Source organism: Mirounga leonina, unplaced genomic scaffold (assembly GCF_011800145.1).
Source record: "Mirounga leonina isolate KUSES-001 unplaced genomic scaffold, KU_Mleo_1.0 Mir_357, whole genome shotgun sequence".
Taxonomy (NCBI): Eukaryota; Metazoa; Chordata; class Mammalia; order Carnivora; family Phocidae; genus Mirounga; species Mirounga leonina.
The window spans coordinates 10,727,026-10,741,133 of NW_023270702.1; the positions used below are offsets into that span (position 1 = coordinate 10,727,026).

At 36.3% G+C, this 14,108-nt stretch overlaps 1 protein-coding gene across 4 annotated transcripts in view; it reads left to right on the forward strand.

Moving 5' to 3' along the window:
* Positions 1-13,888, forward strand: part of FAM241A (family with sequence similarity 241 member A) — a 40,299-nt gene extending 26,411 nt beyond the window's left edge. The window contains exons 1-2 of one of the 4 annotated variants that reach the window (XR_004683749.1): positions 7,283-7,567; positions 12,992-13,139. Coding sequence is in view for 1 of the 4 variants with exons in the window: in XM_035030287.1 (XP_034886178.1) it covers positions 12,992-13,237 (246 nt within the window). In the remaining 3 variants the exon portion in view is untranslated. Of the gene's footprint in view, positions 1-7,282; positions 8,992-9,139; positions 10,134-12,991 lie in introns of those variants that run through there. The other 3 variants (XR_004683750.1, XR_004683751.1, XM_035030287.1) reach the window with 3 other exon arrangements.
* The last annotated feature ends 220 nt before the right edge of the window (positions 13,889-14,108 follow it).

Sequence of the window (14,108 nt, forward strand, 5' to 3'; positions counted from 1 at the left end):
ATTCATGCATTAAACTTCTTGGAGAGGAAGTCTTCTCCATTTAAGAGGCTATCCTTGACCCTGTCCCCAAATTTTCTGTCTTATCTAAAAATTTAGGTTTTGGCTTTATAAATGCTCAGTGCATACTTTATGGCCAAGCTATACAGAAACGTTTACATACTGAGGTTTAAAATGGGAATAGTATTACCTAACTGGTAGAGTGCCATAGTTCTGGAATCAGTCCAAGATTCAATCTTGGTTCTTCCATATACTATTTATATATTATGTATCTCTTTTTGAGTGAGTAGTCTCAGACACATAATACACCTTCCCCATGAGGTTATTTTGGATATTAAATAGAATAACATAGGAAACAGGCATATAGCAGGTATTTAATACAATGTTTGTTACCTTAAGCCATAAATGTGAGTGGGGAGGATGCAGAGAACAGAGGGATGTGACCAGAATAGAATTTATTTTAGGGGAGAGTTAGAAAGTAGGCTGAATTAGTAGATTGGTTACATAGAATACTTCGTAAGGTCTTATAATCTAGATGGAAATGTCTAAAATATGGCAGACACTGAGAATAAAAAAGTTAAGAGGGAAAAACATGATTTTTGCTGATTTGCTACTTACAGCCCATTGAGAAAGAAAAACATAAATTAGATAATCACACAAACAAAACACAAAATTCATCTGATGTAAGGATAGCTATGTGGTATGACAAGAGCATTTAACAAGGAGATTTTTCTAGCAGAGGTCAGGACTGACTTTCTTGAGATCTGAAGAATGAATAGGAGTTATTAGATGAAAAGAAGAAGGTAGAACATACCGGGCAGAGGAAATAACTTTTAAAAAACTTTGGGTCAAGAAAAGCAAGCAAGTATGAGAGATGCAAATTAGGACAGGGAGGGGAAAGTAAAGAAAGTGAAGGAGGGAACAAAGTATAAGATGAGGCTGAGTGAGAAAAGCAAGTAGAATCATGCAGGAAGAATTAGGTAGATTAGGGAGAAATGGATTCAGATGTCAGAATCAACAGGACCTACTGATAAATTGGATGTAGGAAATGAGGAAAAGCATTTTGCAGATCATTCCGAGGGTTCTGGCCTGTAGAAACTAAGGATGGATTTCATTCCTGACAATCTGTTCATTGAATGAAGGCCAGTTTTGAGGAGGGAAATCATGTGTTTGGCCTTGGATGTGTTGAATATTGAAGTATATTCAAGATATTCAAGTGTAAATGTCAAGAAGGCAGTTGAATATATGGGTCTAATGTGCAAAAGAAAGGTCTGAGTTGGACATAATATTTAATTGATTTATTGATAGTAAATATAACTAATTTTTAGGGAAAAATGTGGAGTGAAAAGAGATGAGGGCTTGGACCAGAGATTGATGGCAATATTTAATAGCTGTGTTGAGGATGATGAACCCACAAAGGAGACAAAGGCATAACCAGATGGAGTAAAGTAGAACCAGGAGAATGTGATATCATAAAATGCAAAAGAAGAGAAAAAATGGTCATCATAAATGCTACTTAGGAATGGAATAAATGAGAACTGAAAAATGCCTATTTAATTTATTGATATGACAGTTTATTGGCAACCTTTTCAAGAGCTGTTTTGGTGGTGTAATGGGGACAGAGCCAGACTGGAATAGGATGAGATGTGAATGGATAGAGTAATTATCCATGGATCTCTTGACCTAAGAGCTTTTGCTCAGGACTGTTTTTTCAAGGGTATTTGTTGTTAAGTGAACAGACTTGGAAGATAGGGACACTGTCTCCTTCTGGAACAGAGAGCAAATTTGTTTGCTGTCCAGTGTAATAAAGATAATGTCTCCCTCTGGGACAAAGGTCCGGCAGGTTTGCCTGTAGCCCATAATAGAAGATTAGAGTCCTCAAAATTCACATTTCCTCAGCTGTGTACAAACTCGCTGCCTGCAGCATCTACCTGTGCCACTCTGTGTCACCCTGTGGGACTTAGGAGGAAAGGGGAACCAACATCAATATGAAACTCATGCCGCTTCATGTGGCCTGAGTAATAAAGTCCTTTGCCTCTAACCCAAACATCTTATGTCTTCTGCCAGCATCCATGAAACTGTGATAGGCTAATTAGTTAACTTGGAAGTAGGATAAAATATCAGTCTCTTAGAGGTCTTGGTAACCATGAAAAAAAAATGGAAACAAGCCAAGTGAATTGTTTCAAACAGTTGGGCTATGAACAAGAAGAAAAGACAAGGCAGAATTAATAGAGGATGTGGCATGGAGGGAGTCTTGTATTAAAGAGTAAAGATCTAAGCATGTAGAAATACTGATGAAGGGCCAGTTGAGAGGGAGAGATTGAATATACATGAGACAGAGGATAATGGTAAAGGGATAATCTAAGGTAGGAAAAGAGCCTACATATAGGTAAGAGGAATTGGGACAAAGAAGGGGAACACTTCCTTGTTTCTTTATGTGTAACAAAAAAGAATACAGAGAAGAGGGACATAAACTGAAGTAGGTTGTTACATTTAGTATCACAAACTTAAGGAAGCTCTTTTCTGACTGCTTTTCTTTTCCCTGAGAAGTAGGCGCTCAGGTAATTTGCTGGAGGAGGGGGATAGAGAAAGAGAGAAGCAGAGGTTTGAAAGAGAGAAGAGGTCTGAAAGTCTGTGAAGGGAGCAGAAAAAATGAGCTGAGCAGAGAAATGAAGTAGGAATGCAGGGTATTTGAAGATCTGTTGGGGGCTAGTGGTCAAAAACTAGTGGTACCAATATACCCAATGTTATGACTTTCTCTAGCACCACCCAGGTGCGGGCAGAGAAAATAGTTACGTTCCTCTAAAAGTAAGGTTTTGCCCAATAAGACAATGGAGTTGAAAACTTTATTGAAATTCTGGGCCATAGAACTCAAGCTGAATGAGGATAAAGAAGAAGGGAATGGACTCGGCTAGTGGATGGAGGGAAGTTAGAGATCAGTGGACTACAAGCCCAATGAGGTTGAAAAAATAGTCAGTGGGAGTAGTTGAATAAGCAAGGTAAAAGGAGAAAAGGTTGTAGCGAGAAGATTTAGGAGTTGTTCATTCATTCATTAGTTCTGTCATTCATTCAATAAAAACCTCAATTCACAGACTAGTATGTACTATCTAAAAATTACTTTCCTCTTCCTTGGTATGCACCTTGAGATGTATACTTGAGATGTATAAATTTACCTCCCCAGTTATGATTTCCTTAGGTTTGCTTTATTGTGACTGGCTGTCCTTGATAGCTACGGAAGACCAACCAAAAGTAGCAAGGAAAAATCAGCATTTTAGTTTTTACCCTATATTTTCTTGTGTTGTCTGAATATGTATAATAACCATTTATCCATGTGTTCAAATGTAGTTTTTAAGACAACTTTTAGAAAGTTATATCTAAAAATGCCCACTTGGATAACCCCCATTAATTGCTGTTTTTAATATTATCAATACATTTATCATATTAGTTATTGCTAGTAACAATAAATCCACATTAATGAGGAAGTAGTTGAGCACTATTGTGAAGAACACAGGCTTTGGAATTAACAATACTTACTGTAAAAATGGAGATTAAATGCCATAAAGAATGTAAAGTACTTAACACAATATCCAGTATATAGTACACATTCAGTTAATAATAGCTATTATTTTTATTGTCATCATCATCATCATCATCATCCATAGTTAGAACTCTTGATTCCAAGTGACAAAATTCAACTCCCCTAAATTTTGCAAAATAGGAATTTACTGGCTCATGTAACTAAAGACCAGAGGTAGATGCACTAGCTAGAGTCTGGTGTTGAAACTATATCGACGATATCATTTCTTGGCTTTACTTTATATTGGCTTCATTTATAGCAAGCTTTCTCCTCATGGTAATAAGATGCCCTGCATCTTACCAGCTAACCAACAGGAGTGAAAGAAAAATGTCTCTTTTTTAATAGTTGCAGCAAAAGTCTTGGGTAGAGGTGTTTCGTTGGCCTATCTTGGGTTACATGCTCATTCCTTAACTAATCATATGTCCAAGGAAATGGAATATTCTGATTGGCCAGGCCTCGAACAGGGGAAGTGGAACCTCTTCAACCAAGACACAGGGACTAAGAGCGGATGGGGGATGGTTTCTCCAAAGTTAAATCAAGGGGCTGCTAGCAGGAAAAGGTGGAGTAAATACCAGGCAGGCAAAAACAGCAGATTTCCAATACTGTACATGTAATACTGTGCAGTAATACAAATGTTATACTGCAAACAGGAAAACAGTTGAAAGTGCATTTTCAATTGTCACGCACTCAGCAAAAGCCTGTTTACAGAATGTAGCCTATACTCTTCTTAAAGTGAATAAACAGAGGTCTTGCCATACTCGTGTGCACAGATTGTGCCATAGGAAACATCCCACCTCAACTTCTATATAATTAAATTGTCATAACACTTGAAGAAAAATACAACTGAATTTAATTATCATGAGAAAGATGATCACTAAGGTATTAATGATCTCAAGCAACACAGTACAATAGAAAGAGAAGTAAAAATCACAAGATATAAGGCTACCAAAAATATAGTAGTAATAATAGTTACCATATGTTAATGATTAGTATGTGTATTCTAAAGGCTTTTTACCCATTTCTTCATTTTAGTATCACAACTCTCTTGAGTTAGGTATTACTGTGTTCCTTTTATACATGGGGAAACTGAGGGTCAGTGGTTAAGTAATTTACCTTCTATGTGTGCAGAGCAACATTTGAATCTGTCCTAGTTGCTTCTAAAGCCTGCTGTCATTAATAAGCTGAGTGACTTAACCTCTTACTCCTTATTTCTTAAAGTAGATTTTGTTTTAATTATCTTTAAGGATACTTCTCTCTTAAAAATCCTATGATTATGTAAGGGTTCACCTTTAATTTCTCATCATTAATTTTGTGTGTCTTATAAGAAGGTTTTGAATCAATTATAATGCCTCTTTATTTTTATGTATGTCTTTAATCATGGACGAAAAAATAATAATATCACTATCTTGGTAAGAACACTTCAGTGTGCATGTCATAGCATTATTGTATGATCATGAAGGAAACTGCGCTTTTGACAAATGTTCTTTCATCAGGACCTCAAATACAAAGAATAAAATCTGGCAAATACACAAAGTGACTGATGTTAGAACAGAGGGAAAAGCACCATCTGAATTTCTGCACTGGTGTACCACTTTCTGTATGAAGTGTTTTGTGTGGTTGGCTTTTTGGGTTTTGTTGTTGTTGTTGCCACATTGCATTTCTGCCAAGTATATCTCCTCATACTTGTTTGGAATCTTTTTTTCCACATTTGAATCTGAATTCTAGTCAATACTGAAAGGGCTATGAAAAATCCACTCAACTGTTGCATGGTTTACATTTTTATATAAGATTAAAATTTGAGTAATTTTTTGCTTGATAAACTCACTTTCAATATACTGTAAACTGTAGAAAAGATGTAAAGCAAAAAAAGATGCCAATGTTCATTTCACTTTGTTAAATGTATTCATTCTGTGAAAAATGAAAACGTGTTTACATAGCGCTTTTTTTTGCAGTTCAAATATGTAAAATTTACTCTGAAAACTAAGTAGCATTAGACAGAGGCTAGCTATTAATATAATAATAACTGGAGGGAGTATAGTATAGGGATTAATGGAATGGTCTCTGGAGTAAGAGCTCCTCCATTTACTAAGAATAAGTCAATGGCCAGACATTTAATACCTGTGAAATTTAGTTACCTTATCTGCAAATGAGGGAAAATAATAATGCTTCCACAGCTTGTGGAAAGATCAAACAAGATAAAGTTTGTAAAGCCAGTACCTAGCCCATAGTAGGCACGCAGTTTTAGCTTTTCTACCATATCATTGATAATACCACCACTTATTACTATTACTCTGAAAATTACAAACGTGAGAGTCAAGGACTCAAGATCTCCTCTGTTTATATTACTCTCTACTCTTCAAATACAATGGTTTAGAAATTGAGCTGAGCATGTAAATTTTTTTAATTTTGTTTAATTTTATTATATTATGTTAATCACCATACATTACATCATTAGTTTTGATGTAGTGTTCCATGATTCATCGTTTGCATATAACACCCAGTGCTCCATTCAATACGTGCCCTCTTTAATACCCATCACCGGGCTAACCCATCCCCCCACCCCCCTAATTTTTTTTTTTTTTTTTTTAGAGAGAGAGTGGTGGGGGAAGGGGCAGAAGAAGAGGAAGAGATAATCCAAGCAGGCTCCATGCCCAGCATGGATTTAGGGGGCAGGCTCGATCTCGCAACCTGAGATCATGACCTGAGTCAAAACTGAGTCAGATCCTTAACCAAGTGAGCCACCCAGGCGCCCCAAGCATGTACATTTCAGCTAGCAGCTACCATATCTTGTAATCTAGTCTAGAATCTATTTATAAATATTTGAACAAATTCACATCTGTACTCATGGAGGAACAAAATATTTGATGTTACATGTAACTTTTGTTTATTTTTTGTGGGTTTTTTGTTTTGTTTTGTTGCCTAACGTGTTATTATTGTAAAATACTTCTATTGTTCATTCAACAAATACTTATTATGAACCTACAATAGGCCAGGCACAGTGCGATATACTAAGTATTAATGTTAAAATTTATAAGACATGGGGCTCCTGGGTGGCTCAGTCGTTAAGCATCTGCCTTTGGCTCAGGTCATGATCCCAGGGTCCTGGGATCGAGCCCCGCATCGGGCTCCCTGCTCCACAGGAAGCCTGCTTCTCCCTCTCCCACTCCCCCTGCTTGTGCTCCCTCTCTGGCTGTGTCTCTCTCTGTCAAATAAATAAATAAAATCCTTAAAAAAAAAAAATTGTAAGACATGGTTCTAGCCATTAATGGCCTTGCCCTTCCTATCAAAGCTGGTGACAGGAAATAGATATATAAAGAAATAATTTTTATAATAAAATATTGTGGTAGGCAGAATAATGCCTCCCCAGAAATGTCCATATTTTAGTCCTTAGAATTTGTGAATGTGATACCTTAAATGGCAAAAGGGATTTTGCAGATGGGATTAAATTTAAGGACTTTTGAGATGGGGAGATTATCTGGATTATCCCATTAGGCTAGATCTAATCACATGGGTCCTTAACCACCGAGAAAGCAGAGAACCTTTCCCTGCTGTGGTCAGAGAGAAAAGTTAACTAAGAATGGTCAGAAGAGCTGCAACATTGCTGGCTTTGAAGATGGAGGAAGGGGGCCAGGAGCCAAGGAATATGGACAGCCATTAGGAGCTAGTAAAGGTAGGCAAATAGATTCTCTCCTAGAGCCTCTAAAAAGAAATGCAATCCTGCTGACATGACTTCTAACCTACAGAACAATAAGGTGATAATTTTTTGTTGTTCTAAGCCACTAAGTTTATCGTAATTTCTTATATCAGGAGTAGAAAACTGATAAAAAATACAATAAATTGTCTTTACTTAAAGGATTGTATGTGGAGAAATAGAAGAAGATAAGGATCACTTTCCAAAGTTGTGTCAGAAGAGCTAGGAAGACTTTTCCAAGAAGACCTACAAAAGTCATTGTTCCAAAGTGGATCACATGCACTTTCCAAAGCCAGCTTCTGGTAAAGAGAAGTTTATTACTCTTAAGACTTGTCATTTCTGGAGCTGTAGGTGGGGTCTGCCTCACCTGAGGAATGTGGGCTGGAATAGGTTCTAATAAGAAAGAGGAAAGAGGGAATGGATGCTTAATAATTTCCCAAACAGAAATACTGCTAACCTCATTAAAATCTATACATTGCTTTGAAATTACTATAATAAAAATACTTGGAAAAAAAAGATCATCTTTTGTTTGGCAAGAAGTGAGCAAGGTAGAAAACCTATCAAGATATTGCTCCAGTGCTTGCCAGACACATGATAAATTTTCTCCATTTATTCAACAAATATTTATTGAGTGCCTTCTATATGCTGCTATTCCCAACACAGCCCCTGCTACATACTGATACTAGAGGATAAGTGGTCAGCAAAAATAGATATTGTCCGTATCCTCATGTACAGTGAGTGATAGAGACATTCATCAAATAATCACACACACATCTACACTGATTTAGAATACACTGAAAGAGCATTATATGGTGCTATGAGATTGAGTTGAGGCTTAGGCTGAGGCTAAATGAGGAGCAGGCATTAACTGAGCAAGGGAGGGAGGAGAGTGTTGTTAGGCAGAGAAAACAGCACGTGCAAATCTTCGGCAGACAAAAGCATGGACTGTTCAAGATGTTAGAGATCTGTGTGGCTGAAACACAAAAAGGCAGAGGGAGGCTGATGACAGGAAGAGGCCAGAGACCCAGGGAGAACCCAGACTAAACAGGGCCTCCTAGGTCATGTAAAAATTTTGGCCTTAATCCTAAAAGCAGGGTGGAGTGATTGGATTTGCATTTTAAAGGATCACTTTGGCTGCTGTGTGGTAGTTTATAGGGGAACCAAGGAATATGTGCAAGAGCAGTTAGGAAACTACTAGAATAGTCAAGGCAAGAGATGTTAATAGATTATTTTGGGATTACAGCAGCAGATGGAATAGCAATATACACAATAAGGAAATATTTAGAAGGTAAAATAGAGAGGATATGTTGATGAGCTAGATGTAACGGGGAGGGATGTGGGAGGAGTCATGAAGGCCTCAGGTTTCTGGCCTTTGGATCTGGCATATGGATGGTGGTATCATTCGTGTAGCTAGAGAGCATTGAAGGAGCACTACTTCCTCACAAACCATCCAGGCTTTTAAAATTTTATTGTAAATAAGAATTTATAAAAATTATTGAATTGAATGCACTTTTGATATCTGCATGAGGCAGACCAGAAAAAGCAAAATTCTGTTAATTGTGGTAGTTTTGTAGCATTACATGTATTTCATTTTATCTACCCTATCCACTACTCAAATCATAATATATTTTTAATACAACTTTCCTAATTTCAATATACTGTATTGCAGTAGTTCTATTTAGCTATCCCACCTATTAACTTTGTAAACTCAAAAAAAAAAAAAAAAGCCTTAAATGCACTAATTGATCGAAAGAAGGGAGAGATCAAACTAATCAATTATAAGCATGCAGGTCTTTATCTCAACTACTGTACCTACAGTGGAGTACTGATGGCAGCCCCTACCAGAGCTCAAGAGCCAATTGTTAAATTTCCAGGAACCTTGCAAGCTGGTTGTAAGTAGCCTGAAATTGAGCACAGCAGAAGGACTGGCTACAGAAACTGGAAAAAACTATGGAATTGGCAAACAATTCAAATCAGAGATCCACCCACCCCAACTCCCACCCTGGACAAAGCCTACTGCTAAACACTTACCAGCGTACCAATGTTTGTACCTTTTAGAATTATGGTATTTGGGGTGGATGTTATGGATATAGAAAATACTGTAATAAAACTGACTATAATCTCACTGATTTAAAAATATTGCCTATTTTTTTTTTCCATGTGCTTAAATGTCTTTCCTTTAGGATTGTTTGAAACCTATCTAATTCTTTGCTGGATATTTTGGATGTTTCCACAGAACTTCATTTGTATATAGGCCACTTTTAGGCATTCTTCTAATGATTTTTACTTTTTCCTCTCCTTTAGATTGCCCAGATTAAGAAGTGCTGCAGTCAAGTGGCAAAATTTTAGTAATTATTGAATCTGATTATAGGTATATAGGGGATCATTGTATTTATTTTTCTCTAATTTTGTGTGTGCTTGAAGTTTTTCATATTAAAAAACGAAGCAGGCTGGAGCAGCCACATCTTGCCCAGACCAGCCCTTCCTGGGTCTTCCACTTCTAGTCTCAATCCCAGCAGGTATTCTCAGATCTAAGATGATGTGATCCATTGCTGCCTCCTCGCTTGGCCTCTAGGAGTTAACTAATTCCTTGTTTTGATTTAAGTCTTGCAATACCTACTTCTTCCCTGAAAAACCCACAAGCAGTCTGTAGAAAAATTTAAAGTGAATCTTCAGAAGGAACCATATCAGATTAGGGTACTTTCTTTGTACTACAACCACAAAAATACTGAAAGAAAAAAGTCTTAAAATTCTTCAGTAACAACAGAAAACCCCAAAGTACAATGAGTGCATAGATTAAAAGAAATTGGACAAGGAAAAAAGAAAACAAAAAACTTTAATAAAAAGTAAAAAAAAAAAAAAGGAGGCCAGAAATGATTATCAACAATACAAGACACTGGAGGAGTAGAGAGAAGTGAGGCACTGGAAGAATTACAAACTAAATCAAGTAGTCTTCAAGTTCTGTCCTGAAGAAGAGAAGGGCTTGATCTCAGGCAAGAACAAGATTTTTTTTTCTTTTATAATGTAGAATATCATCATGGAACACATAAAAGTATGAGAAGCTGAGAAACATAAAATTCACCCAATCACAGCACATCGGTGAGGAATAAACTAGTTTAGAAATGAAACACAAATATTGAGGAAAGGTTAACAAGTAAATTATAATTCAAGAGAAAATTATCATTATCAAAAGGAATCATGTAAATACATTTTATGGATTAGAAAACTGAAGCTCACGAAAGTGATTTGGTCAAGGTCACTCAGTTTAAGTGTTAGAGCCTGGATTTTTAACTCTCTGGATTTCAACTCCCTCTACCTCATTTTGTTTTTTCCACTCTTTTTTTTTCTTTTTTTTTTTTGGTAGAAATGCAAGTTCAAAACTAATTTTAAAATTATATGTAAATATAATTCAAAAATAATTCTGGCTTAAAATATACTTAACAATGATGCCCCAATAAGTTTCATTTTTCTACTACTTCATCAATGACACTCTGTTCTACATAAATTGTTGTTATAAGGGGAAAGATCACTTTAAAGTCCTATTGAAAATCATTTTATCTGCTATTGCAAATAAAAATTAGATTTTTTTCACTCCCTCTTTCCTTAAATATATACTTTAAATTGTATATATTTAGACTAGATAATAAGGCATTTTTAAAATGAAAAAATATTTTTATTTACATATTGATGGCTGAAATGATCAAGCTTTGGTTTCTACTAAAGGAATCTAAGTTTGATTCATGTATTTGAAGAGTGCCTCAAAACTTGCTCCAATTCATTGGCTCTTTTTGGCAGGTGACTTTTGTCTTCTAAGTTTACTTTCCTCTGGTATAGACAGCATACCTAATGGTATTTTACTACTTTTTACTATGTCAAACCCTATACCTAAAAATTTTTTGTTATATGAATAATTCTCCATCTTGCACCTACTAGTAGGTGCACCTAGCTAGTAGGTATTCAGTAAATAATTACTGATTTGAATCATGACTCCTAAATGCAATTAGGTTTAATAAATTACCAGACAATTATGTCACCTACATGACATAGTTTTTCTTTTGTGACTGTATTAGGGTCTAGTGAGGAGAAATTATATCAATGATTTCAACAAAGATAATTTAAAGAATTATTAATTAGGTGTTTAAGAATGGAAAAGGCAGAAACAGAACAGTAAGGCAGTGATTTCTCGAATGATGGTCACCAGGCAGGCATCATAATCATCATCTGGAAACTTATTAGAAACGCAAATTCTGACTCCAACCCCTAGCCCTGGTTTATGAATCAGAAACCCTGGTGATAGGCCCAACAGTCTGTGCTGTAACAAGCCCTCCAGGGGATTACAAAGTATGCTAAAATTTAAAAATCATGTAGGTAACAACAACTGGAAGCAGCCCCCACTCCTAGGCCTGGCCTGGGGCAGCAAAGAAAGGGGTAGAATTACTAAAACCGAGAAGATTGGGGAAAGGCCCTGTGGAGCTGAAACTCAGACTTTCAAGAACCCATCATTGCTCGCCCAGTTCTGGTGTCTCTGTACTCAGAGCGGGGGATCCCACAGAACTAAGAACAAGATAGCTGAGGAATAGGCACCCACAAGTTGGATCTGGTGTCTCAAGAGGCACATTGAGATTGGTTCTGCAAGTGTTGGGAAATCCCCAAATTGAGATCAGTGGCTGCTACTGGAAGAAATTTCTACTACCAGACTGAAGAACTGTTGCTAGAGCAAAACTGACACACCAACAAACCCATCAGGAGCAAATGAGAGCAAATCCCTTTCCTCCTCCAGCTGCGTAATGTCTCATTCACCCCTCTATTGGCAGAGACTAACACGGAGCCAAATATGTTCTAGAATTACAAGGAGTGGTTTCAAGCTGAGAGACAGTAGCTCAATAACTGGCATGAAGGCCTTACTTGTAACAAGAGGTAATAGAAATAGTAAACATTTTTTGATATGCATATTGGGTACACGTGGACGTTTTCTTAGGAGCTGATTTCTAGGTGGACTTTTGGACATATCGTACAAAATTATTCCTATGTGAAAACTCTTTGTCTCTCCTGATGGGATTAATAAGATGCACTTAGGACATTTCTAGAATTTGGACAAGAAACCATGCAAGGGCCTACACGGAGGTCTCCTTAGCCAAAGCTAAGACTGAAAGATCACAGCAATGATGGCTGAGGAATGCTCAATGGTAGCAACAAGATTTGCTCAAGTCAGCTGAGGCTAGGTTTCTTAAAGTCTCAGTGTCAAGGGAATGGACGAAAAAGCTTACTTACACAAGACAGAGCAATCTGGGTCCCTGCCTCAAAACAGGAAGTTGGTAGAAAAGTTATTTTAAAATCATGGTAAAGAATAAGGACAATGCAAACATGATTCCTCATTTAAGCAGCTGTCTTTTATAATCCCAAGAAACTAGAAAATAAATGGAAATGAATCAGCTCCTTCCTTAATCTTATAAATCAGTGTTCTGATAGTTGAGAGTCCAGTGTTGATGCTACAGAAATCAATAAATCAGTGCTTTCCATATTCTTGAAAGGTGGGCACAGACATAGTTGTTCTATATGTTAATCAAAAGGAACATTCCCAAATATTTACTGAATGATTATCAGAATTATGCCCCATACTTTGGGAGAATGATGAGATAGTCGTTATTCTTATGGACCTTCCCCTATTTCTCATTTTATGTTTATGTTTTGTTTTCTGTTTCTTTGTTTTTGTTTTTGTTATAAAGGATATTGAAGAATCACAAAACCACACTGGCGAACCTGTTGGAGATGACTACAAAAAGATGGGAACGCTTTTTGGTGAATTGAACAAAAGCCTCATCGACATGGGCTTCACAAGGATGTATTTTGGAGAACAAATTGTGGAACCAGTAATAGTCATTTTCTTTTGGATTATGCTGTGGTTCCTTGGCTTACAAGCCCTTGGACTAGTTTCTGTTCTTTGCCTTGTCATTATTTATGTGCAACAGTAAAATACGGCTGAATAAGCTGTTGTTTCACATTTGGTAGTCATATATGTGATTGGTGAAGTTATATATTTCACTATATGAAAGCCGAAAAGTTTGCCTTGTTTCAAATTGTGTGCTGTTTTGTAATTAAATTTATAAGTGGATGTCGTTTCAAATTAAACTCAACTCTTGATTATAACAGGGTTGAATATACATTTTGTAGCTTATTCAAAAGTCTTGTTTTACTACTGTGATCTGTGCCCACTTTTAAACACCCCACCCTATACCCAAGCCAAATCTTAACACCACCAAAAAGTGAGCAGGGAAAATAACAGGATATGGAATTCAAACCAGGTTGTAGAGAATTCAAATAAAACATTTTAGAAGAAAAAGGATGAAACGAGCTAAAACAAAGTTTTAATGGGAGAATTGTCCCCATCCATATCCACCAAATAACCCCTTATTATTTGGGAAATAACTTGGATATCTACTGTTCCTGATCAGCCCAAACCAATATAAATGATAATTACTATACACTACCTTAATATTGTGATAAAAATCAGTAAAGCTAGCACATTTTCTAAAGATTGAAAAGGATATATTTATTATGGCTGATGAAAGTTAAATGTAACTTTTTTATAATGTAATATTTGGGCCTGGAATCACTTCAGTATATCATTTGAAGTTTTAGACAATTTTGGTGCTAATTACCTTTTGTGAATTTTTTAAGTCTCATAAGCCACGTCCATTGCTGGCTGCACCCCATGGTAATGCTATATTTTCTTGTATCTAACAAGTTGTGTATTTTTTTTCTAGAGAGACATTTTCCATGTATTTTTTTCCAGAAATTTACATTTTATAGTTCTTTTATAACAATTATTCTAAGATTTTAAAA